The following is a 27,969-nucleotide window of genomic DNA, read 5'->3' on the forward strand; positions in this document are numbered from 1 at the left end:
GACATCTGGCAGAAGGGACATGCAGGAAAGGATAAAAATAAAGAGCAACTGAGGCATAAAGCAGAAAATTAAAAGGAGGGGGGAGGAGGGAAACATAATTTGACCAAGCTTGTCCATCCAAAATCTCAAGCGTGAAAGCAGCTGCCATTTTTATACTGCTATCTGAATGTGTGAATTGCTGCTAAGTTTTATCTGTTCCTTGTCACTAGTACATATTCCTTCCAAGTTTATAAAATTAATTGTATTAAACGGATGCAAGTGAACCCTGATAATTCTATCCCTATCTATTACACATGGATTTATATTTCCAACTACTGGGGAAGTCTTCTTCCATGCAAAAAAAGATAACTTATTCGGTAGAAGTATTTTCCTATCAAGAATATGAGGAAAAGCAAGTTAGGGACTAAAGAAACTAGCTCCCCTTCTAAATAACCACTTTAAAGCAGCAAATACAGACCACATAATCTTAACCTGACCATTCAGCTAAAGCCAGTTTCAACAGCCAGGGCACAGGCAAGCTCATGCTATATGCCATTAAACATGACAACAGCAAAAAAGGCACTGAAATAGAAAAGTGGTCGGCTGCAGGTGTTAGCACCAAGGTACTTGATGCTGTCAGTGCAGAGTTCCTCCCTGCAGAAGCTAAAAGAGTTTATCTATAGACAAGTGGTACCAATGAATAAAGGTCTTCACAGGGACACCATAATCACTAATAAAGCAGCAAGTGTTGTTAGGTTTTGGCATGCCTGGAAAAAATTGAGACTGTCATGCCTGCTGTTACGTATTTTGAGTCCTGAAAACTTCATATCTTGGTACAACTAAAATGTGAAAAAAAAAAAAAATTGTTTTGCAAAGAGACTACCATAGTTCTTCAAATGAACTCATACCTTCTTCAGCGTTTTGCAGCCACTCCACAAATTTCTTCATCTGGTCAAGAAAAACACTTTTGCCTTTAGCAACATGTGCTTCTTTATACCACTTGAGGATAGCTTCTTCACTCAGAACATCAGCTGAAATACAGATCAGTGTTTGTAAAAAAAAAAATTATTTTTTAGAGATTAGCAGATTTTGAACATGAGAGGAGAAAGAATTTTTTAAAGGCAGCATAAAGCTAATATGATTGCAGTGGAACAAGTTTTTCATGATCTATATTAGGCTACAAATACAGAATATTTGATGCATATAATGGGTTCCAGACACAATAAAATGTGTAATGAATTAGGCTTAAAATAAAGTATCAAATATTGTGCTTCTGTCAAGAAGAGTTCTATATTCATCTGTTTTAAATATACCACATAGATTGCTGGATAAAAAAAAATAAAATAATCAGCCTGCACATCTTGGAAGTTACCACAATAAGAATTACCATGCTTTTTCTTGCTGTTGTATCACAGAATTGTGCACAGTTCTAGAAGTCTGAAGTGACAGATACCTCCTGACTGAACACTTAAGAGACAGCCAGTAGGGATTTTTTGCAATCATTTCCCCCTAAAGGTCTTATATTGTTTTCAGTTATTAAGTTTTAAGGTCACTATTCAGACCACCCATTTTAAGGGATTGGCTTGGATGGACAGCACAGATGACATTTTTATGTCAAGCATCAGGAACAAAATAGCTGTCAGTGAGCATACATGAGGCTGAGTACATTTCAGAATAAAGAAATACTAATAAATAGCAAGGACACTTATTGTTACCAACATATGCAAATTTAGGTCCAGCAACAGACCTCTAGCCCCAGGACAAAGCTCCTGTGATCCAGCCAAGCATCTCAGTAATTGATGGCTGTGGAGGCAAAATCTGGAATCCACAATGGTATTTTGGCATTATGTAATACAAGAGCCAAGAACAAACATCAACAACAACAAAAAAAAAAAAATCAAACTGTATTTGTTCTATAAAAAGACTAAAGACAGCTTTCTACACCTCATAAAAATTTCCATTCTTTTTGTCTTTGAACAAACTACCCTCCCTGCTCAAAATCAACACATTTATGTACTTCACTGCTTCTCTGAGCTTCTTGGTGCTGTCCCACCCACTGGATATTTGCTTGCCAAGGCACTGACCCTGACCATCACCTTCTGCTTCAGCCTAAAGTTAGAGCAGATGTGGCAGGGAAGGGAAGAAGACAAACTGAAATAAATGACACTAAAACCCCAAAGCATCTGATCAAATGAGACAGAGGAGACACATTTCACATATGCTGTTGAATAATAAACACATGGAAGCAACCAGGGATATGTTTGAACTTAATCAAAACTATTCCAAAACATTCAAAAGTAACTGAATGTGAAATCTGCCTGAAAACTAGTAATTTAGTAAGTGCATCTGACTGGAAATTTGCCTTGTCTCTCAGGCACTTTTCCAAAATAAAACCTCTTCTGCAGTTTACTGCAGCTGACAGTAATGCTGAGAAAATACAGGGAAAATGGGACTGAGCTGGCTCTAGGCTTTTACATACAAATTGTACATATAAATCATGCTTAGTGAACCAACAACAGGCACAAAATCCACCATCTTCCTGAAATCACAACCTGCCACAATTAACTTTTTCTCCAATGTTACAGAAATGCTGGGAACAAGAAAGAGGTTTCGAACATGTTGCATTAAATACTTGCTGATAGCCCTTAGCAGCAGCTCAAAGGCATTACAGTGTTTAATGAGTCTGGATTTTAATTTAGCAAACCTGAAAATATTTCACATGGACTCATGAACCTGCAGTTTAATGTAGAAGTGTGTGCCCTTAAGTTCACACAACTACATCTGCAAAATTATTCAGGGTATGACACATAAGGACAGGCAAAGAAAATCAGGAGAGATTTCAGACCAAAAAAAAAAAAAAAAAAAAAAAAAAAAAAACCAACCAAAAAACCGAAGTACAGCAACCCTGTTCCCAGCTCAAGCTCTGGGGCACTGTGGACACTCACAAGTATGAGGCAGCTGTATAGAAGTGCTGAAGCTCATTGCTGCATCACAGGTCACATTATGATACTGTACAAAGAAGCACCTCCAGGTAGGCACATAGCTCAGTTCAAAAGTAATAGGACTCAAGTCTGTTTTTTTTATTTGAAGCCCATAAGCTCGATGGTTTTGTTGCCAAAGGGGAAAGTGCAATTTCTTCCTTCCTTCCCAAAACCTCAATCTGATAAAAGCAGTATGTAGTCTCACAGTGTGCCTCAAAGATTAAAACATTCACCAGCCTGGAAGATGAAAAATTTGCCTGTATTTAACTCCATAGAAATAAACCTCCTACCCTAACAGAGAAGTACAAAATGCTCTGAACTACAAAAAGGACAACTGCAACACTCCTTTAATTTCTAAGAAATATTATGTGTAATACATTCATGCCTCCAGTGCTCATAAGGGATGGCATTCTCCCACCAGCACAAAGATGCTCAATTCAACAATCATGCAGGACAGGGTGTAGTTAATCATACCTCTAAGTTGCTTTGAAGCAGTGGGAAGGGAAAATGGAAGGAGGATGAAGGGAATGACTCATTTTGTATATATATAGTTATTCCTCATTGTAGTTGATTATAGACATATTTTAATGGCTGAAGCTGAGCACTGCGGTTTGTGGGCGTGTGCACATCATTTTCACTGCAGTCCCAGGTGATGTCAGCCCCAGAGCTGCTTTTCCTGCAGGTGCAGCCAACTGCCACTCAAACCACCCACGGCCAGAGCCTCCAGGGACGTCCCTCATGAAAGGGAGAAGCTGCAGAGGAGACTGAACAGCCCAGTCTCTTTTCTTCAGGGTTAACTGGAAAGTTACTTGAAGTTCAGGTTTCGGCTTTGCACTCAATCACCCGGTTCAAGTGAACTTCTGCTTTTAACTCAAACCACATAGCCACAGGCAGTAAAGGGAAAAGCACACCCTGGCAGCTGCCAACACAGTCAATCAATCTGCAGAACTCAACTCTATTGCAGCTAACTCAGCTGGGAGAACAGAGCCTTCAGGCAAGAGTTCTTTCAATGCAAGGAATGTCACTCACAGTACAGTTAGGGCCTTTCTGGTTTGTTTTGGGCTTTTCCCAGGAAAATTTTGTATTAAGTACCACAAAAAGTAATTGAATAATGAAGATATTTAAAGATAATTGTGATCCATCAAAAAACAAAAACCCTGGATGAAGTGAAACTTGAAGATTCCATTAATCTAAGTGTTTCCTGCAGAGTTTTGAGTATCTCTGTCAGTCTGCATCATTTGGTTTCTGTATTTCTGTACTGCAAAAGAATATCTCTGAGGCTTAATTATGCCTCAAACCAGAGTCCTACTCCACGTGTACTAGCAATCAGTTATTTCTTCTTGTATTTTGTAAATGCTGTCTTGAATTCTAATGAAAAAGTACACAGAGGCTTTGTGCTTCTCGTTCGAAGGATGAAATTCTGATCTTTGTGAAACAAACAATCATTAACTTCAAGTGTCAAGATTTTACATTTGAAATTTCAAGGACAGATATAAATAGAAAAGAAGGGGGATCAACAGGTGAATATGATATATACATATATATACAAATATATATGCATTCCAATAACAATAGTGCTTATTTTATCAACAAATAAGGGACACACTGCAACACAGAAAAAACTAACAAACAACATACATCTTACAATGCAAGCAAAGAAACCAGCAAACTTACTGAGTGCCTCTCAGAATTCAGTAATTCTTATTTTGCAACTGGCTTTTAGATCTTGGTCCAAATGCAGCTGTCAGATTAACAATTGTACTGGCTTTAAGTGAAAATCAGAGAAGCAACATCATAACCATAGCAACATCATAGGGAATCAGTATAGAACTGGACAGCTTATTTTTCTCTATACTGTCTCAGAAACATAAGGCTAGAATAATTATAATACAAATAATAATGATGATGTTGCCAATAAGCTTTAACCAGCTGTGGAACTGCTTTTGTAATTATACCTACAAGCTGGTAAGAAGCTGCTGCTACTTACGGGAAAACAGAGCTTGGGTTCACATTGGGGAAAAAACAGATGTTCCTTCTTGTTTAGAGACAGAATAATAAATAAAAAAATCAACACCAAAGATTTTCAAGATCTTCTAGGTGCTAATTAGCCCCAGCTGTCAACATGTTTAGGTATTTCCAGGTAACTCACAGGAAAGTAATCCAAAGGCTATTTCATAATGGAAATATGGAAAGCATTAAGATGCAAGATATTGGACATGCTGATGAGAGTAGTCATAGAACTAAATTAGTCAAAGCGTGACTGGCATTAGGTGCCTACCATCACTGCTGACTATTTTTATGCCCAGGAAGCACTCCCTCATAATGAGTAACAAGCAACAAACTGTCCACATTCATGCTGGCACAAAGCTGCATTTTTATCTGCCCATTCACAGATATTTAGATACCTTTATCTGTCACTAGATGAAGTTCACTAGGGACCCTGAAACCTCTCCAGATCTTGTACATAATTACTGAAGAACAAGAGAAAGGGGAACAAGGCTGTCTGCTGTTCCCTCACCACTGACACAGCCAGTAACAGCTTTAGGGAGATTTTTTCCTCAGCTATTAGGAAACAAAAGACACGCTGTCATTGGGAAGTTACCTAAATAAAGTGTATGTCTCTAAGAAGACTTGATAGTTTGTTTTTAGTGGATAGATATGAACTGGGGAGAAGGAAAGGGTGAAATCTACCAGCACTGAAGCAAAGAAGAGGCAGGAAGCAAGGAACTGCACAAGCCACACCATGAGCCATTAAAGCTCAATAGAGTCATGTAGAAGAAACAGGAGCTTATGGCCTAATGCTCCCAGAATCTTCTCCTGTTGACAAAATAGCATGTCCTCACCTAATGGACACTGTTTAACTCCAAAGCTACCAAAATCAGATGGAGCTGATGCTCCCTGCATCCAGCAACCAGAAGGGCTCTACGACAGTGGCTGTAAGGTCAGGCAGGCAGCAGGTCTGTCAAACAGGGCAGACCCAGCTTCAGCCTAAACGGGGCCAGGAGGGGCTGGCAGCCGTGCTGCCACATGACTGCATCAGATGGCAGAGGCAGGTGCTGCAGCACACCTGCCCCAGGTATTCCAGCACGAGTACAGGTACAGCACATATTGCACACATTGGACAGACCATACATACCTCCAAACACTCCTCTAGACATCACACGAATCCTAAACAGTATTGTGGCACCTCTAGTGCTGAGGCTGAAGTCTTCTCAGCCCTCCAAACAAGCCTGCCCAAGTAATCTCCAGAGTGAGAACAAGAGCACGTGGGGTGAGCAGAGTAGGTGGGAACTAGGTTCTTCAATCATGTTAAGTTTAATATACAATTCAGTGATTTATTTTCTTTTTAATTTTTAAATGCTTTGGGAATGTCAGGGTTGCTCTTGCAGGCTAACACAGTAATGAATCCACAAAAGTTCTGAAGGCAATCCTACACAAGACTATTTCTGGTTTGACCATCAGTTATGTTCTGAGTCCACTGCAATTACACCTCTCATTCACCACGTCCACAGCAAATGTTCTTTCCCAAAGAAAATTGAATCAAGTGATTGCTGCAGTTTGCAGCCTCAAGTTGTTCTACGGTCATTAATAGCATTTACAAATTGTAGAATTTGAGGGCAGAAGGACAAGGTGCATTGCTTTTTCATTTATCATTGAGGCCATGCTATATTGAAAGAAGGATAGAAATAAATCCACATGACTCACTTCCTTCTGCCTCCTGAAACCATGAAATTATTTTAACAGTTGGAACTAATTTGCCTTGAACATGTACCTGGACTCAACAGGGTGAACAAAGATCAACATTAGGATCCTACTCCTGCTGATTTTTCTCCTCTAGCTATTTATAGCAAGAACGTCAGAACAAACTGTTAGGCACCCACCCATCACACGCAGTGCAATACCATTAGTCTCTATGACAACCTGATCAGAATAAACTTGTGAAGAAGTCAATTTCACAATAAAAAATGAAATCCATCAAAACTATAGCACCTGCAAAAAATTGGCAGGAAAAGAAGAATAAGAAAAGCTCCTTCCGGCAGCGAGTGAGTAAAAAAACCTCCAACTCCAAACCCCTGAAAAATCTTTCTGCTAAGAGGGTTTGCACTTTCAACACTTCTTAAAACCAAGCTCTGATCTACTTTTGAAATCTGCCAGAAGTTTATAGAAATATTTTCTAGAACTGGTTTTATACAATGACTAAACTGCACTTGAAGTGACTGGACAGTGCTTGATTCTACTCATGCTCCTTGAATATGGGATGAAAGCAACAGAAGGAGAGAAGGGCTTGTTTTGGCTTTTCCTGCTGCCACACACTCATTTGAACTATCAAAGCACAAAGTATTCCAGAGTTCAACACCAACACAGCCTTCTCATATGCACTACCTGGTGAAACACCACAGGAGAGTGGTTGACACTGAGAATCCAAGCACAGAATACAACACTGGATTATACACTTTTACCTTTATAAAAGAGTACCACTATCTTCTGAAAGGCTTTCATGAAATGGATGTTGTCATAACAGTACTCCTGCACCTTCTGGAGTAGGATCAACTCCGACTGGCCTTGAGTGCTGAACACAGCAAGCAGGGGGGCATATTGCTGAAAGGAAGAGATGGTAAAAAACAAAATGCATGTCAGTATACTTAAAAATAAATAAACTTTTTTTGAATAAACATCATGAATTTCATCCTTGAAAATGTTTCACTGAAACCTTAAGATTTACTTGCACACTGCATTTTCTAAAACACATAAATGCATATACACATATATCCATGATTTTTTGTAGTATGTCCTGCATGCTGTAAACTAAAATTCAGTACCGCTTAGTTACTGAATTCTGTAAATCAATTTATAAAGCCCAGTCTGGCATTACTTCTGTCATACATTTCACAATGCAGCATTCTGTTCATTCAGGAGTGATGCTTTACAGATGTTCATAACGTAAGACATCTCATGATTAAATACATGAAAAAAAGTCTCCAGTTTCACAGGGGTTTTAGAAGTCCCAGGATACTGAAATAAAGCAAATTATTCCAAGCTAAGTATGAACAACTGCCCTTACTTTTTCTCATTACCACGGTCAAGAATATCATGACACCCTTTGGTAAACAGCAACCTTTTTCCAAGCACAGGATTAACTGCTAATCTTACTATGACAAGACAGTAGTAGTAAATGTCCTTGTCTTTTCCTGGAGCTGATAATAAAAAATACAGCAAAAAATTATTTGTTGTGCAATTTTCCCCTCTTATTTCAGATCTTAAAACTAAAAATTACTCTGAAGGACCATATCTTTCATTAAAAGCTAGTGTTTATATCCATATCTCTTCAATTTCCTGTCATCTTAGCCTGTGATGAGTCCAAGTAAGACTGCAATCGTAATATTAGGAGCATTTTTCAGAGATGAAGTTAAATTACCTTTGATCTTCAGAGATCCCAGTCAAACACACACGGCATATTACTATTTCTTTTGCTCTTGCACTTATCAGCTCAGCCTTTCTTCCAAGTTTTCAGTAACCCCCAGTTCAGCATTCTCAGCTGGATTTGGAACAGGCTGATATCACAGAGATCTGATCTGAGTGACCAGGGCTGCTGCTCGTCTTCGGTGACAAACCACCCACCACCCCCTGCACTGATGGGCATGTTTAAAAGTTCAGCCCCTCTCTGCAAGGGGCTACATCCTGAGGGGTGATCCATGGAAATGATTATTAAAACACATGAAAATCAACTGAAATTCGAAAGGTTGTTCCAAAGAGTGTTTTTCAATAATTATCAGCTATTTAAGAGAGCACAAATTCACAATAGCAATGAGCAGCTCAGTAGGCTGATGGTATGTTGTACTTTGGGAAGAAACTCCCTTAAAATGGTTAGATGGAGCTAAGAGCACAGGCCAAGTTTTTCTGCTCCTGGCAGGTATAGCCACATTTTAGAAACAACGTCAGTGCTTTGGTAAGATCAATGAAAAACTTGTGCAGGCTGAGTAGCTCTTTTTCCCTTTTTAGCCCTTGTAGCATCAAGCTGGTATCTAGGCAAAGTGCAGAGAGACAGGGCAACATACAGTGCAGTTGGTTTAATACCCTCAGCAGAACTCACCCCCATCCACATGTTTGTGAAGTGTTGCTGTCTATAAACATTAACTTCTAATAAAAAGCCTATGTTTTCAGTTTGGAAGTAAATTGTCTTCATTTTGCCACATCTGACTTTATCCCCTTCACATTCCTCCCTCACTTCTCAACTGGTACAGGCTCACAGTTACAAATTTCAGAAATGTCTGACTGACTAAGGAACCTTCTTTGCATTGCTGAGCAAGTGGCATTATTTTCCATTTGCGTCATGTTAGGGAGCAGGAGGGGGTCAGCACCCACACTGCTGTGAAGCTCACCAGAGCCTTGCCTCCAGTGAGAATTGTCTGGAAGATTCTCATCACCCAGGGAGAATATCTCTTCTCTGCACTGGAGGAGGCTGAGGCAGTAAGCCCCAGTGTCACAGTGAGGTTACTGGGACAATGAGGAGCTTATTCTGTGAGATCCAGGGTTGAACAGCTTGCCCTGTCTCCTCCTGAGGTCAGCTCCTGCTGGTCCTGCCATATGGATGGCACATATGACTTCTACTGCACTGCCCAAGTATGCTGGTTCATGGCTACCTGCCTCGACCCTGCCATCAGGTAGCCACTCATCCAGCAAGGCTTTTTAAGATCTGTAAACTAGGTCAATACTCTGTGTTCTGACACATCTTTTCAGGGGTGCCTTGTGCACAACTTACTGAAAGAATCTGGGAAGTTAAGAGACTGGTACCCAGATGTCAAAGCTCTGGCAACGTGCTTTGTGAAAGTTACCTGTCAGCTAGAGCCATACAAGAATAAACTCACCATCTGGCATGTCACACATCAAGTATGTATTTATACACATCCCAATCACAGCACCAGGTCAAAGCAACTCCCTGACTGTTTCCTGGGACACTGACACACAGGAGGGCACAGAACTGAGCTCTGTATCATCCTAACACTGTTAATCCACTTTCTGGAGTTGGCTCATACACTGAGGTAGCTGACAGCCCTAACAGAAGGATGCAAGATCTGTCTCCATCTATCCCTAAGAGGAAGGATGTGAAAAATGCTGTTTCATTTTTGAAGACTGAACTGTAAAGAAGCAGATATCAAAATCTAAATTTCTATTTCTATTAAAATTTTATCCCTGAGTGCAAATAGTAAATAACCCACACAAATTTTCCTCTGTTTTTAGAAAATGGATGTACCTAGAAAGATGCCTACCTTATGTAGGCAAGACACCTTACCTAATTCACTGGGGATATATACATAGCTGATGGATTGGGTCAGTGAGATGCATAGGACTAAACATTCAGTCAACAAGATTTGTACAAAGCCAGCTATGTTTCTCTTTTCCCAGAGTTCAAATATTCCAGAAAGTGTTTGTTAATTTGCCCTGCAGTACTAGACAGTAAATCTCAATGGATATTTTGTTACAATTCAAAGAGAGATAATCAAATTTTACATCAAAAGAACAAGAAAAACAATGTCTCTCCTCCTTCTGGAAACTATCTTGCCTTTCCCCTGCTATTTGATCCACTTGAGAAAACTTGAAGGCATTCAGTCTTACCATCAAAGACTACACAACATCCCAAGTGGCTGCATTTCTAGGATTACTGATTGGGAAACCAAAATCAGACAAAAGGACAGCAGCAGTAGGAACTAAACCAACATGAGAACACCCAAGTATGGAGAGACATCCAATGTGAAGAAAGATCTATTTTATCATAAATAATAAATTCCAGACTGTTTTTGTTCCAAGGCAAAGCTTTGAAGCCCTGGCTATGAGGGAGTATTCTCCTTGTCACAGATTATCTGCTTAAAAGGACTAAATCTGCTGAAAAGCATCTGCTCTCAGATCCAGTGTCTAGCACTGCACAATTACTTCAGACTTAGATGAGGAATACCAATGATGGCAGTGATTGATGCCTCTGCATTGCTTTGGTGTTTCTTTTCTATCCCAAGGTCTTTAGTTTTGGTACCAACGTGCAAATGGTGGTACTGCAACATTGCATTCTGTCTTTTTAGCTATTCAGTTCCCTTATCCTCAAGGACAGTAGTTGGATCAGAGAGTAACCACACTGTATGTACACAGTCCCAAGCCAGCTCCTGGCTTTTCACTTGACCAGTCACTGACTATCTAGCTACCACAGCCAACATTGGCAACAGTCAATTCACAGACTCTGGCCTCAGCATTCCTGCCTAATCTATCCAGCCCTCTGCACAGCCAGCACAGGTGCTGCCCCACCATGCTCCCAAAATGTCTTTGCTTCTGGCAAAGACATTGCAAAGACATTGCAGGCTTACTAGTCAGGTCTGAGCAGGTGGATTTCCAGCAGCTGCTTAGCCCTGCCCCACTGCAAGAAGCCTCTCAAGGACCTGGCATCCTGGGAAAGCACAAGGAAGAGGTGCTATGAGCACCTTGGCTTGTTCTGGCACTGCGGAACTCAGGGTACTCTATGAGCTGAACTACCTCAGTTTTTGCATCTATCTGACTGAAGTCAGACTATATACAATGCTTGGTATGCTCAGCATCAGCCTTAAAAAATCTAAATCTCCTGGATTTAAACAGGTAAAAACTTGACAGCCAAAGAATGCATTCTGTGAATTCACAGCTTTCTTCTCCTCTTCACCCACACACCTTTAGATGTTTGAGTGCCTGCTCTGCAACCAGCTCTTCTTTCTTGTTCCATTCTACAGCATTCATGACACAGGTCCAAAGGAGACCAATCACTGCTGGCTCTGGCAGCTCATTTCTTTTCATTTCTTCTTTCACATAAAGCACTACCTGGAGAAGGAAATAAGGGACATTTCCAATGAACCAGAAATGATGCTGACTTTCCAAATACTTGTAGTCATTTACAACACCATGGTGTAGAAGTATTAAGATTAGAACAAAATTAGAACAAGATTTTGTGCCTCCCCTCCAACATAACAGTTAATGAAGTTAAAGGATAAATGAAGGAAACGCCCCCCATCCAACAGAGAACTACACTTGGAAATCCAGAGGATATTTGCCTGCTTTAGTCTTAAGCACAGAACTAATGAATAAATTAAAATAGCTTAAAGAAAAACAGGTTCCTCCCTACCTAATGTTGTTTTAAGTCTTTGATTATGATTATATAAACAGAAAGTTGTAAAAAAATCACTTTTACCTCCTTAATTGGGCATTCCTGAGAGAGACGTTCCTGTAGTTCTTTTTGAAGTTCTTTACGAGTCCCCAGTGACTGCTGAACTCTAAGGAAATCTGAGAGCTCTTTTAGACCTGCTTCAGTAAAATACTTGGCAAAATGGTCCACATTCTGCCGGTTGGCTGGAAATAGTTCCTAAAAGGACAGGAATGCTCTCTGTTAAATAACCAACTATGACTCTTGACAGAATGGAAAGAACATTTTTTTAAGAATGAAGAGTGGGAATAACCTGTTACTTCACTTAAAACACTGCTTGTATCCACACTGAAAAAGTCAACACTTCATTCATATTGCAGTGTTTCACTCTAGTGGAAGGAAAAAATGATGTCCAGTTACGCAAATAAGCTAACACCCACTCCATGTGAAGTGCATGTACTTGTGAATAGCCACGAGCCCAACATGTTGCTAAAAACAGTCCTAAGAGGAACCATACTTTTTGCAGATTCCCAGAGTCTTTTAGGGAAAGTACAGAGGAATAGATGGCAAAGGCATTATAGGCAAAGCACACTTATCATGCCATTCCAGCCCATCCACACACTTATCTCTTCCGAAAAATACATTCAACAATACATAAGTGGGCCCAGCACCCTGGCATACCACTAATGCACCATTTAACAAAAATTACAAAATCCACTATGTACTGTTAAACATTAACTCCTGTAGGCATTTCTAACTAAAAGACACTGTCAATTTATGAAAGTCCAGCTACTCAGAAAAGTTAAAAGTTAAAATTATTCTTAAAAAACACTATAGAAAATACCCCACCTTGGAAAGCATTCCATGGCATTTGCTTACCACCCATTCTTGGTGTCCTAACAATGATCTGTGGGATGGATAGTACTTCTTTTTAACAAAGAAGCTGGAAACTTTCCATCTATTTACTTACTGACTAATGAGATTAAGAAGAAACTTTCATGAGGGCATCTATACTAGGCAACATCATCTGATACTTTACAGTTGTTTAACAGAGAAGAGTAATGAGAGCAACAGCTGAAAGTTTAAGTCAGTCAAGCTTGTAAGAGAAATAAAATGCAGTTTTCTTCCTCACCCCCTCCCCCCCCAAATAAACAGTGTAATTAGCCCATTTTCCAGCTTAATGGCAAATTATTTGTGATTTGGACATTTAAAATCAAGTACAAATTGAAGAGATGAAGGGGCGTGGGAGGCTGCTTCACTTCTGAAAGATACTTGCTTAATTATATATTATTGAGGTAGAAACAGGAAATACTGCAGAGTCTCTGGGCAGTGCTACACAGCAGCATATTTGACTGGATTACTGCAGCAGCAATCCTTCTAAGGATTAAAAAACCCCAAGTGATCTTCAGAAAAACACTGGGAGAAAAAGGCACATGAAATTTCTACATATTCATATATTCTCTGAATACCTTGCTACAAGCCCAGAACATAGGTTTTGAGTCCTAAGGCTGAAAGCCTTCCTGCACTGCACCTACTAAGTCTGCTGTCACCACTACAGGACAATTTATGCTACCTAGATGGCTACTGCTGCAGAAAATTAGCTTACTATTCATTCACTACGCTATTTAAACACTGATGCTTCAGAAACTCATATTCTAATAATAATTTCTTATACTTCATATATTATTTACAAAAAGAAAACATATTTAAAGAAATACAGCTTCTAGTGCCCATTTGCTGGTGTGTTTTGCTAGCAATGGTTAGAAAAAAATCCCCATTTATTTAAATCCCAAGCCCCATATATACAGTCTCTCAGAAGGCATCTGACTACAGGAAAAATAGACATAATGTAAAACCATGTGAAACTTAATATTCCTGAACCTGTATCAATGCTACAGCCATAACAATATTGCTGTGTTTAAAAACATTTTAGAAATGTTAACAGAGTCTGAGGGGGAGTTAACATGCTTACAGCAAACTACCATCTGCATTTAATTTCCTTCTTTTTCCCTGGGAAAGATAAAGATTATTGAAAATATATTGTACTTACTAGCAATCTCTTATCGAGGTTGGCTTTTCTTAAAGCAGAGGTAACAGAATTGGCATCTTTCTCTGCCATCCATGCTTTAAAAAGCTTTACAGCAAAAGAGGCTGCAATCCCTGTTAGAGAAAAGCACAAAAGATATTTCAGCAATTTTCAACATAAATTAGAGTTTATTATAAGAAGTTCAAGGTTACAAAAAAGTTACAAGACTGTGGAATGAAAATACATTTATGACAACAGAAACAAACACGTAGCACTGAAACGCCCGTTTTTTCTTTAACACAAAATTAGTTTTCTGAATTATGCTAGATTGCTTGAAAATCTTTTTTGCTCATCTCCATTCAGTTGTTCAAAGATTTTCTTTGCAATTATTTTTCCTACATTCCCAGACTCAGTACAGATGAGTACAATGCAAAAAGAAAAATTATGCATTAAACCAATAGGAAATTATTGGCACAAAACAAATGATAATCAGAACAAGAACTAAAAAACCGTATCTTCAAAAGTTTTTTAAGCAAATCCCGGAATAGGGTTAAATAACTTCTCAACTTCAAGGTGACTGATAGTACTGTTCCTCCTAGGAGGCATTTAGTAGCCAGTTGTACCAGGCACAAAAACTAAGTGAAAAACTTCCTTCCTTGAGGCACAAATTAATATTTGTGTATTAAATCAAATAAACTCTACCTCCACTAGCTGTGGATTTCCCAGGGGAGTTAATAAACCATTAAGCCCACACCTCCTATTTCCTAGAGCTGCACCAGCACCACAACTGCTCCAGATTCTCCACTGCAGGGAGCAGAAGGAAGCTGAAAGGGCTCGGAGAGGGAGCTCATCCTTGAGGAAGGTCGCCTGTAGGGCAGTTATAATTCTCCATACTGCACTCAACCAACATCAGGGCTACTGAAGGCAGTGATAATGGTAATGCATAATGAAAAGCACAACCCCAATGTTACAGCTGTTCACTGCAGTTTTCTGTCTCACCTCCAGGTAGTCCAGAAGCTCTTAGAGTTAATGGGACCTACTGGTGAGGAGCTTCATCACTCTTAGCACCTTTACAGATAGATATTAATTATTTTTATTTCTAGGATACTTTGACTAAATGAGTCACCAAACAAGAACAGAAGAGACTATTCTCAGACTACTGTAAAGTTCACAAATAGTCCTTACACATCTCGACTGTTGTGGCAGTTTTGGCAAGCTTATTTCAGGAGCTTGGTTGTAAGACACGATCCTTAGGGAAGTACTGTATGGACAAGATGCATCCTAAGTACTGCAAGCTGACTAAGCAAGACTCACAAAACTTGGTGAACCAGTAGGTGACTCAGGCACAACTTCCACTGCAAACACTTCAGCATATCCATGTTCTTATGTGCTCAATACCAAAATTGAATGGAATGGTCTCTGTCACCAAGCATTGTTCTAATACAGGTATCCTACACTTTCTTTTCTAGTTTTAGCTTAAAACAAAAGTTTCATGCCAGTATCAGTATTAGAGGGTGTGCTGTTTTCAGCTGGGGTAGAGTTAATTTTTTTTCAGTGGTTGTATGGGGCTTTATTTTGGATTTATGCTGAACATAGGGTTGATAACAGATACGTTTTTGTTATTGCTGAGCAGGGCTTACAAAGAGCCAAGACCTTTTCTGCTTTTCCAACTGCCCTGCTGGCAAGGAAGTTGGGAGGCATCACAGCAGGGGCAGTTGACACCAACTGACCACAGGGATATTCCAGACTGTATGACATCATGCTCAGCATATGAAGTGGGGAGAAGCAAGAATGGGGGAACATTTTAAGTATCTTCATAAGTACCTGTTATGTGAATGGCACCCTGCTGTCCTGGAGGTGGCTGAACACCTGCCCATAGGAAGCAGTGAACAATTCCTTCTTTTGCTTTCCTTGTGTGTGCAACTTTTGCTTTCCTCATTAAACTGTCTTTATCTCAACCCAAGAACTCTCCAGATTTTACCCTTCCCATTCTCTCCTCAATCCTGCTGGTGTGGGAGTGAGCAAGCAGCTGTGTGGGGCTTGACTGCTGGCTAGGATTACACAGAGACAGGTTGTTCTAGGACTTCACTACCCACATATTTTCCAACTTGCTTCTCATTACAGTCCAAGTTTATCACTGGTCTGTTCCTAAACTCTGTGCACGTGCTGCCACTCTTTTCCTTTAAATAGCTCTTCTCTTTTTGTTTGCTTCGCTCTTTTTCTCCCTTATTTGCAGAAAGTAATTTCAGCCATTTATTTTATTGACTAGCCCCATTAGCTGCTCTTTGTATTTGCATAACTTTGCCAGCACAGGGGACAAGAAGGGTACACTTAACCCTGAGGAGATTCCACCACCACCTAGACCTTTCTCTGTCTCTACTAAAGTATGTCAGCAATCCACGAAATAATATTTTGTTTCCCATCTGTATATAACAGTAATGACAACACTGAAATGAGGTAATCTAAAAAAAAATTAAATTTGTGCTCAAACTTGACAGATCTCCCATCCACACCATCTACCCTTATCTCACTTTCAGCCATTTCTCAGCCAACGTTACAAGTCCCATGCTGATCAACAACACCCTCAACTCACCTAATTGTTTCCTCATGTATTTTAAACACACCTGCCTGTAGCATTGTATTTTTGTAAATCAAAGAAATCATCGAGTTTATTCATGTATGATCTACTTGCTTTTTTAAACTATCTTTGCATGTTCAATTACTCTCACATAAAATATCTGCCCCACGATACTGACTGAACAATCTTTCCTCAAATTCACGAATGTATTTTTAGTATATATAAAACAAGAACTAAAAGCTTATGAAAGCTCTGACAAAAGTATGGGCTCCTAGAAACATAAGTTCATAATGCAAATAAGAATTGCATTCTTAAAATGCTAAATTTAAAATATAACAATTCCCATGATTTTTAAAAATTTGAGTTTTCCAATGCCTCTTGTCTTTCCATAACTAGAAGACTTTCATTTAAACACACTGCAGACAATCACCCTAAAAACATGGATTAGTTTTTTGTTTGAGATTTTTCCTAGTTTAATTCTGATTCCAAAAGCTGTGAGTGATGACAGAGCAAAACTGCAGCTGTGGCTTTTCTTTCTGCAGCATTTATAAAACAAATGTAGTGGTTAGCATGCTGCAAATGAGAACATGAAGTTAGAATAATTTTTTTAAAAATGAAAATTAGAATACATTTTAGTTGATATGTAACTATTTAACAAAACCAAAAAAAAGGTAATGAAAACTGCTCAACACTACCAGCTCATTTGCAATCATGCCAGGTAGTCAGAATTGGCAGAGAAAGCAATTGTTGAGCAAGCAGTTGCAAAACTGGGACTCCAAAGTAGATGGCTATAAATATGTAAGAAAAATCCTTTAAAAAAAGTAATCTCAAAAAGGCATTATACCTTAAGACTGAAAGAACTCCTTTACTCATCATATAAGAAACACAAATTCATGAGAAAGTTTATCAGTCACCGATCACTAGTAGTATGAAGGCAAAATGAGAGATTGATTTTACTTCTGCAACGTCCTATTGGCCTGCATGGGATCTCTGTCCCACTTCTTGCTCACAAGATACTAGCAACACTTGAAGAAATGCCAGCAGATCTATCTCAGGAATAGATATTATACATCACACCTTCTAGTACCACAATAAAACATAAACTCTAAAATTTTGCACAAACAAGTATGACTTCCAAAAAACCACAAATTCTTTGGGGTTTGTTTTTGTTATGTGGCTTTCTTCTGTCTGACTGGCCTCTTACAAGATTTCACTAAGATTTCCACTAAGTTGGGCACTGCTGTCTGTATATGCTTCCACTTTAAAATACTGATTGCTGTTGCATAGTCACAAGTTTCCAACTTCCACTTTATTGCAATATATATAATATGTTGCAATAAAATACATCTTCTATTAAAAAGCTAAGATAAGAAAAAAGATATGGAAAATTACCTTCTTTGACTATATTGTCAGTGAAGAGGCTTGTTAAAATTGTAGCAGGAAGAGTCCCATTGGCTAACAGGATGCCAGAAAGCATTGCCAGTTTTGTCTGCTCTGTCTCAGTAAAGGCTTTAAGAAACAACAGGAGCTGTAGGCCAGACAAGGAAAAAAAAATATATATTTGAGGCATAGGTAGACAACAGGTAGAAATGAATGCTAACAGTTTAATTTCTTATTTCTTGAGAAGTCTCAATGCAAATTATAGCAATCACATCAAAATCTATCCAGGAGCATGACAGTGTCATTTCACTGACCCCTTATAATTTCACTTTCCCTAAGAACACAAGATAGTGCCTGAAAGGAGCCTACAAAAAAAGATGTAGAGAGACTATTTACAAGAGCAGGTACTGACAGGAAAAGGGGGAATGGCTTCAAACTGAAAGAAAGCTGGTTTAGATTAGACATTAGAAAGAAATTCTTAGTTTGAGGTTGGCAAGGCTTTGGGATAGGTTGCCAGAGATGATGTAGATTGTGGCAGTGTTCAAGGCCAGGTTGGATGGAGCACTGAGTAACCTGGTCTAGTAAAACATGTCAGGAGGTTTGGAGCTAGATGGTCTTTAAGGTCCCTTCCAACCCAAGCCATTCTGTGATTCTGTGATTGTGTGGGGAATATGGCCTTAGTCAGATATAAAACACCTGTCTTCTTCAAATATAAGTATATATGTATAAAGATAAAAGTACTTGCCACAGGTTTGAGACACACAGAAATGACAAGATTACAGACACAAGCCTGCCTATTCACATCTTCAGACTTCCAGCTAAACCACACAGAGTTACAGTTTGTTTCCTAAGTTTTGAAAATTATTACTCATGCAAACAATAAAAGGACAGGAAAATATCTTGGTTTACTTTTAGGAAAGGGAACACAGCACAGTTAAAACACATTTTTTACTGGCTAAGAAGAATTATATTTCAAGTTCAGACACTATTGATAAAGCTGACAAAGGACAGACAGGAATACAGTCTGATTTAAGACCTTGCCATTCCCAGTACTAAATACAAGAGAAAACAAATAGCTTCAGAAAAAAATTACAAATCTCAACATCCTGGAAGATCTGAACTTATATACACCTTTTAATTCTAAAAGTATCAATTAAGTCTATTTTTAAAATCTTAATTTCATATGTTAAAATCATTGACTTGAGAGCATATTGATGAAGTACATTATGCTCTTTTTGCTTTACAACAGAAAAAAAAGTCCTGAAAAATCAGATTTTTTCAATGGCATTACTGTTAACAATAATGTTTTTCTAATGTTTTGTTAGTGATCACAATATGAGTGATGGGAAAAAAGGAGGGAGACAAAGGACAGTTTCATTCAGTGCAAAAAGCTGCTGATTCCACCAGATGCTAGCTTACAAATTTACAGTCACCACAGAAGAAGGGAAAAAAGAAAAGTACTGCAGATACAATTTTCCAGATTTAAAAAGAATTCTCGTTTTCTTCTTCATAAGAAAGAAGAAATGGCAGCCCTCCAAAAAGGTGCCATGACCACCTGCTGTCAGGACATCCTTTTTTCTTTTCTAAATGAGCAACAAATGCAATTACAGCAAAACAGTCTGTTTTGATAGAAAATTCCCACAAAGTTTCCAAATTAAGGAATTAATTACTAGATTCTACCCATACAAAGGGACAGAATATTACACATGTCCCTGTCCTTGTTTGTTACCATGGACAGTGAGAGATCTTTTCTGACATATTTAAGCAGCTTATCAACAACTGTAAAGCTTCCTGAATGCAGTGATGTTTTTAAAATACAGGTAACTAATTAAGTTGTTAAATCTCATGCAGTGTTTTATGAATAGTTCTGCTCTGCATCTGTGAACAGAACTAAAAAAACCTCATTCATACGGTAGTACTTACATAATAACATCAGCTTTAAATTACAGCTTACATAGGCCTGAATGACTCAGCCACAGACAAATCACTCAGAATTTTTTTTCAGTGGGCTTCAGCCATACACTTCTAGCTTAAAAGAACAATTATGAAACTACCAAATCTCAAGGTGTAATTTTATTTCAGCAAACTGTGACTCAACCACAAAATGTATGAAAATTTGGGATGCAGAAGAATGGAGTCATTATTTCTAAATATATGAATGAGAAACAAATGGTGTGCTGTATTTCCAAATGGTGTGTATAATGGTGTAGGCAAAGGAACTCCAGGGCCACATTTAATGGAAAACAGAACATTTTTACAGAATTTCAATATAATCCTAGTGTAAACTGGAAGCCTGTGGATTTAAAAGTTTCTTTATATAAGCTTTATCAATAATACTGCACTAAAATGAGATCTGCACAAGGAAAAAAACAACCCAGAATTAGACCTTTTTACTGAAAGTACCAAGACTGTTAATAAAGAGGGAATGGCTTCAGATTTCTGTGTACCCCACTTACATCTTTTTTCTTTTGCTTCTATATAAGCAATAGGTCAGGATTTTGATTAGAAAGTTGTCACACTGCCCACTTTAATGTAACAGACCAGGTTTTTATGTACTTCTGAGCTCTAACCTCCATCCTTTTATCAGTAACACGTAGATCATGTATCCATTCATGTCAAATTTGAGCCAGGAAAGCAAGAACTCAGCTGCAAAGCCAAAGTTACAGCTGCAGTCCGAGATAGATTCTATGAGAAGGACACACAAAAATTTATGAACTCTAATTCTGAGAAATCTGTATTTGTTCAAATGTTTTGGAAGGTCTGAAACCACGTCTGTGGAGTTTGCAGTCTCATCTTCTTCCCCTTCCTCTGAAACAAGCTCCTTACAAGTCTGTTAGCATTACTGTGGTTTCTGGTGTTCTTGAACTGCATCCCACTGAAGCATGTTTTAAACAGAACCCTCATCTTCTACACATCCCTTGCTACTTAAAGTACTGTTGGCGCTACTAGCCTAGTTTTTGTTTTACTATTATTTTTCAAAAGCAGCTCAAACCTAGATTTGTTCTTTTCTGCTGTTTAAGGATACTATTCTATACTTTCCAACAATTGTGAAACATAATTTAGGGGATGACTGGGTGATAGAAAAATCCAAAACCTTTCATAAACCCCTTCTAAAAACATGAAACAGAACCTAAATTTCAGTTCAAAGTTGTTACTTCAGATTTTTATTGCTGATTAATTTAAGTACTCTTCTTTTACCATCACAATCACAAACCTCAGTAGGGGAGTGACAAAACATCCAAGACATTTCAGAATAGTTCCCAACCACCCACAGAAAATTCTCTAAGCTAATGCTTCCCTGCTGTTAGCCAAGCACAGATCTTACTGCCTTCCTTAGATACAAACTGATTCCAGGCATAAAAAGGGCAGCTCTGGCTCATAATTTTGTGTTTCTATGATATCTATAAGAACTCCCAACTGTATAAGCAGAAATTCAAAATACCTAATAAGCACAAGACCAGACCTAATGTGATATTCCCTGTTGATTTTGTCACTAAAGTACTTTAAGCACAATTTCTGGGCATAGCAGATGCACACAAATAAACACATGCATGCAACATTAAAAAGCACACAAGAAAAACAAGTGCTTCTGATCACCTTTTGTGACCTGGAAATCTTAAATGGTGAAAATTAAGGAACTCTACCCACACAGAGAGCATGGTGTCTTTATGTCTTCATTATCTGAACTGGTCTGTTGCTGACAGTTTGTCGCATCTGCAGACAGCACTGAATTGTCAGCAATGGAGAAGGCAGCTAATATAGCAACAGATATCTGCTGACTGAGTCTTGCCTTTCATTTAGCTGACTTAAAGCATTTCTGCTTACTCCCTATTCAATCTCAGAATGTTATTCTCCTCTTATTTCCTAATTCCTAGCTTAATTTATGGTTCTTTCATTAGGAAAATAGGAACACGAATAGCGGACGTCACAACGTCTCCCAGCACTTAGACTCAGTAATATTTAACACTGTTAAGACAAAGAATAAATTTATCTGTAGTTTATCCCAACTTTGATATTAAAAAGTTTATACAGAAAATTATTAAACATGCAAACATACTAAATACACAGATAATAACTGCCTTCTTCATCCATGGAAATACATATGTAGAGAAAGACAAACACAAGTTTGGAACTTGGAATTTTACTAAAATTCTGCAAAATGTCATGGGCCTGTGCCAGTACATTGGGATATGCTCATAGGAACTTAAGCTGTCTATATCAAAACACAGCAAGTGAACAATCTAAAACATCTTTGTCTTCTGTAGAAATTGCTTGCACAAAATAATTTAGATGTAAAACTTTAGATATATGGTTTACTTATGCAAACTGGCAATATTGAGGAGAGAGAGTTAAGAAATAAAACAACTGAAAGCTAGAAGCAGACAAAAAGTGGAAAGGTGATAGAAAATAATGTCCTAATGACAAAGTTGTGATCTAGAAGACATAAAGCAAATACTTATGCATATAAGATAATCCCTCCTGAAAGGAAAGTCCCACTGACACCATCTGCTTCTTTAGTGTGAAACTGCTGGTATTGCCTTGGTTTTTTCTGGCATACCTTTTTCTATGAGAAGAGCTAATTTCCCTCCAAATGCTCTATCTGCCTAATGAGTCTGACAGAAACATCACTTTCATTGCTGGGACAATGATGCACAAAAAAACCATCAATGAGTCACTCTCTTACATATCTAACCACCGACTAACTGCAGCAGCCTCTGTTCTAGCAGAAACACTTTCTGGAAATAGGAACCTATCTATCTTCTGGACCTCTATGGGCAGCCATTCCTGCACAAATTACATCATGCAGGGATTAAAGGATTAAGTAGTTAAAAACCCTGCAGTCTTGTAAATGAGAAAACATCCACTTTGTGGGTTCACACAAGCAGGGGGAGGGAGAAGATAAGCAAAAGGCACCTACAAGTAGTCCTCAAGGGTTTTAAGGGCAATGGCAGTGGAGGTCTAATACACAGGAACAAACACACTCACAACCACATTCCTAGTTTCTAGGTTTCTAAAAACTGGATTAACAGAGGAAGAGAATACCCCACATCCCCAGGAGCTACATCAAGACTCACACCAGCACCATGAGTGGTGATGGATGGACAGATGGAAAGACTTCCCCACAGGCAAGGACCACTGCAAACCTCATCTCATGATTTGTCATATGAGATGTAGACTGATACTGAAAACTATCCAAAAATCATGTACATAAAAGTGAAGTTTGCAGTCTGCAAGATGAACAAGCCTGCTCTGATCCCACACTGGCATGGCTAGGAAGTTTCCAAAGGCTTTCAATGAGTAGCTTGGCTCTAGTCACACTGCATCTCAAATGACTGCTTTCTCTCAAGCTGGCATGTGGCTAAACTTCACATCAGAGGCACTTTATCCTTTACTAAGAGTTAAATTATTATTTATTAACCATAGTCTCATCTTGTCACTAAGAGTGCAAAGTGAATTTTTGGAAGCTAAAGAGGATGCAAAGCCAAGCAAGCTACAGAAATGAACAGAGGAGGCTTGAATTGACATGGCATTTGCTTAATATGCTGAGTACTCTCTGAAACTTGAATGCTGTGAGTCAGCGCTTCTCATGTCAGTGATTACAGTAATTAACAGCAGGAACATTAGATCTGTGTGGGGATAGAGGTAAATTTAGGTCTTTAGAATGATGTACTGAGTAATTAGCATCAGTTGATAGGCATGCTGGCCACAAGTGTAAAAATAATTTCCTGTATGAGCAAGAATGTATAAATCAGAGCCAAATTAATTCAGGCACAAGAAGTGCTGGTGAAGCATCAAGCTCCAAATATGCCCTCATCTGACCCTTGCACAAACCCTTCTAATGTTTAAATAATACAGAAACACATTTTTATGTCTAACAAACATGATACTTTAGTCAAGGAGCAGGTTTTGCCACTACCAGCATGCCTATTAATTTATGGGACAGTACAGTGTTTATTACTTATTCAAGCAGTTAGAAAACGATATTTACATCTATTATAACTAACTCAAAATAGCCAAAATAAACCTGTACATTGTTTTTCAAACATTTTTACCCTGGCCTCTCCTGTCTCCTTGGAATTCAGTATCACAAAACAATACAGTATCCACAAATAGCCACTATAGTCTAACAGGCAAATCCTGAGCACTCTGCCACTGGTGAGCACTTTCTCTTACAGGTATCTGTGGCCTCAAATACAAAAAACTTGTGGTTGGGATTCATTCCACAGTGCAGGAGTGGCTTAATACTCATATATCAAGAGACATTTTGCATAGCAGATTTGCATTTATTATTTGGAAAAAGCAGAGAGATGTTCTATTTGCAATATAGTAATACCACTTCTCATTAAGAGGTGTATCCCAAAGTGTATCAAACTTCTGCACAAAACAGTCTGCAATAAGAAAGAGAGTTTGGTCAGAGAAACCAAAGGAATCATTAATTCAGAAATACTCTACAGCAAGTGCTTCCTGCAGTAGTGCCACAGAACTGAATTTGCAGAGTAAAGCTCCCTCCTGTTGATTCCATCCTCTTTTCCAGTAGAGCTAAATAAAACACCTAACAGCACCATATTTGTGCATATACAATTATGTTAGAAATACAGTAAAAAAAACCAGCATTCCAGTAAAGACTGCCATCAACATTACCTTTTTGATTTCATCTTCAAATGCTTTCTCCAGATATTTGTATCTCCTGATAAGTTTATTGAAGACCTAAAGATAAACACAGATTAACTTAAAAACTGTAAAAATTACAGCCATCTTTCTTTACAAAAAAAAGCAGCTTGCAAAATGGTATTTCTCTAGCATTGTCTGCCACATGGAGAGCATGAAATACCCTTCTCTCAATTTTGTGATTCTTGCTTTATAGAGCAATGCTTGAATCAGGGAATTTATTGCAGTTTGAATATTTTCATATTTCTCAGAATGTTTTTTCCTTCTCTATTTTTCACCCTATCCATAGACAAAAGCAGGGGAGAGGAGAAGGAGGGTGACTGCACCCTTCCCCCAGTAATGCAGTACTGGGGAAGCTCTGAGCTGTAGGCTGATGGAGTGAGGTAGTCAGGATGCTGGGCATCTTCAATAGATGCAGCATCTTGGCAAATCAACTAACATAAATGTTTACAACAAAACACACTACTGTCAGGGAAAGAGGAAGAACCTTTGCCAAAGCTTCTACTACAGTTATGTTATTGGAACTACTTGTTCTCCAGTTTTGACCATTCGTTTCCCATCATGCGACCACAGATTATGAAACCAGAAGCAGCACAGGTGCAGCGTTCATTCAGGGTGAAGAAGGAAGAGATAAGAAATTAAATAAACAAATCATCACTTGCAGTGCTGTACAAAGGCACAAAGCATATGACTCACTGTCACAGGTAAAAAGGTTTATGTGGGGAACAAATTACATTATTGCCACACTGGATGGGGGAGGAAGGAAAACCAGGTTTAGAAAGCTTCAATTCACTTTCCAGAATATAAAATACATCCAAACATCCCAACTGGTAGTATACTGGCTCAGAAAAAGTGGAAAATCAAGTGTGGTCATGCTGACTAGTAGAGTCACACAGAATCCTAATAAAATAAGATAGAATCTGAAAATGTAAGATCCTTGTTAATATTTCCAAACAAAATTCTGCATATTTTTAAAGTCTCTGTAAATGACAGAAGTATGACTTCATATGCAAATAATCTGCTAAAATATCAATACTAACTTCAGTCTTTTGACTTGAAGACTTTTCACTTTTAATTGTTTCTATAACTAAATCCACAAAAATCCAGCCACACTACTGGTTCATTTGGGAGACAGTAAGAAGTTACCTTCTAGGTATCTTCTAGATAAAAAAAGATCTAAATACTATTTTAGACTAACTCCACATTTTCATCATTCAGTAAGAGCTGTATTTTTCATTATGCATTAAAAATGGCAAGGTTAATAAAATGACACATCTCTTCAGGCATTAATTACAAAATGTTGATTTACTTTGGTGACTTTAGGTTTGAAGTGCAGAGAATTCATTGAAAATTCCACTCCTACAAATCCTGAAGCAAAGCCTCCCTTTCCATTTTTCAATATGCAATCTTTTACTTTAAATTTCTCCTTGGAGGACTGGTACTGCCAATTTTTGTTCAAAAGATTATTAAAATATTAAAATTCAAGAAGACAGAATCAATGCCTTCACTGACAACAGAGATTTTCCTGAAGCAGAATACTCTGTTTTTAAGAGATGACAAAGCTGACGCGTAAGAAATACTGACTCCCTTTCCAAAAATAAGTATATTTCACTAATTTAGGTTATTAAAGATGTTTTTTAAAGGAGGTTTCTGCTATTAAACAAACTTTTTTTGCCAATGCAGATTTTGATCCCAGCACTCTTTAAATCAACTAGACACCTTTCCAGGAACTTCTCACCCTAGACACCTTAGCAGGGACAGCAGCTTTTATGCTTTTAGTTGCTGTCTCCAGCATTCCAATAATACCTAGTGATTTAAAAAGATAAACACATACATAACTAACAATAGAGTTTTGACATATGGGCATTGCAAGGGTATTGCATTTTTATGCAACACTACCAGTAGACAGAATTGCATGGTGGCTTTGAACTTTCCACAGTTTTTACTGTACTTTCTCATATAATTACTACCTTCCATTAAGGAGTTACATAAAGTTAGCTTCTTTTCAAGAATGTTTTAGGGTTCTTTGGTCTTTTTATGCAAGCTTTATTCCTGCAGGAAGAAATTATAAATCACATATGTAGGAGAAATGAAAGCTCTTGGAATATACGCCCAACTCCTAACTAGTTATGCATGTACTTTATAGAATTGTTTAGGTTGGAAAATAACTTTAAGACCACAGATTTCAATTGTTAACCCAGCAGTGCCAAGCACCACTAAACCATAGCCCTAGGCTACCATGTCTACAGATCTCTTAAATATCTCCAAGACTGGTGACTCCACCATTTCCCTAGGCAATCTACTACAATGTTTGACAACTCTTTTAGTGAATAAATTTTTCCTACTATTCATTTAAACCTCACCTGGCACAACTTGAGGCCATCTCCTCTCATCCCTGTCACTTGTTATGTGGGAGAAGAGCCTGACCCCCACCTGGCTACAGCCTCCTTTCAGTCAGTTGTAGAGAGCAATAAGGTCATCCCTGAGCCTCCTTTCCTCCAGGCTAAACACCCCCAGCTCCCTCAGCTGCTCCTCACACAGCTTGTGCTCCAGACCTTCTCCATCCCCACTGCCCTTCTCTGGACACTCTCCAGCACCTCAATGTCTGTCTTGTAGTGAGGGCCCCAAAACTGAACACAGTATTTGAGGTGTAGCCTCAGTAGTGTGAGTACAGGGAGATGTACACTGCCCTGATCCTGCCAGCTACACCATTGCTTATAAAAGCTCAATTTCTGACACAGTTCATGTGTTTCTCAAAATATGCTCATATAAATGTTTCAGTCTGCACACAGAAAAGGTCAACAAAATTAATAAGGATGGTGTCTAGAAATAGACTCAACCAAGGGTAGACAGCGATAAGCAAGACTGCTTTTTGTAAAGAAAGCATTGCCAACTCTGATTACTTTATCTTAGACATCCTATTTTCTTACCTAAAATATGTATGTTAGGGCAGATTAATGATTAACTGGATTTTCAATTGGTCTGAAACTAGCCTAGTGCAGCCTAGACAGTCTGCAGATGTTCCACTATAATCCCTTTTGACACATAAATGGAAAACAGTAATCAGCTATGCCTTTACTGACCTGAGCATAATTTCGGATGGCATCATGATCTTCATCTGCAAAAAATACACAGTGATTGGTCATCTTGGTCTTGTCATTGTCATCTATGCGTGTGCCTCCAGGAGCTATAAGAAAGGAGAAAA

The 27,969-nt window shown here is 38.4% G+C and overlaps 1 protein-coding gene across 2 annotated transcripts in view; it reads right to left on the minus strand.

Moving 5' to 3' along the window:
• Nucleotides 1–27,969, minus strand: part of BZW2 (basic leucine zipper and W2 domains 2) — a 56,833-nt gene that overhangs the window by 1,180 nt on the left and 27,684 nt on the right. For both annotated transcript variants that reach the window (XM_056484344.1, XM_056484343.1), the window contains exons 4-11: nucleotides 27,848–27,951; nucleotides 24,738–24,803; nucleotides 18,108–18,243; nucleotides 14,162–14,271; nucleotides 12,160–12,330; nucleotides 11,646–11,792; nucleotides 7,421–7,559; nucleotides 888–1,010 (exon numbers count right to left, since the gene is read on the minus strand). In XM_056484344.1, coding sequence (XP_056340319.1) covers nucleotides 888–1,010; nucleotides 7,421–7,559; nucleotides 11,646–11,792; nucleotides 12,160–12,330; nucleotides 14,162–14,271; nucleotides 18,108–18,243; nucleotides 24,738–24,803; nucleotides 27,848–27,951 — 996 coding nt within the window. The remainder of the gene's footprint in view (nucleotides 1–887; nucleotides 1,011–7,420; nucleotides 7,560–11,645; nucleotides 11,793–12,159; nucleotides 12,331–14,161; nucleotides 14,272–18,107; nucleotides 18,244–24,737; nucleotides 24,804–27,847; nucleotides 27,952–27,969) is intronic.

This window comes from Oenanthe melanoleuca, chromosome 2 (assembly GCF_029582105.1).
Source record: "Oenanthe melanoleuca isolate GR-GAL-2019-014 chromosome 2, OMel1.0, whole genome shotgun sequence".
Classification (NCBI taxonomy): domain Eukaryota; kingdom Metazoa; phylum Chordata; class Aves; order Passeriformes; family Muscicapidae; genus Oenanthe; species Oenanthe melanoleuca.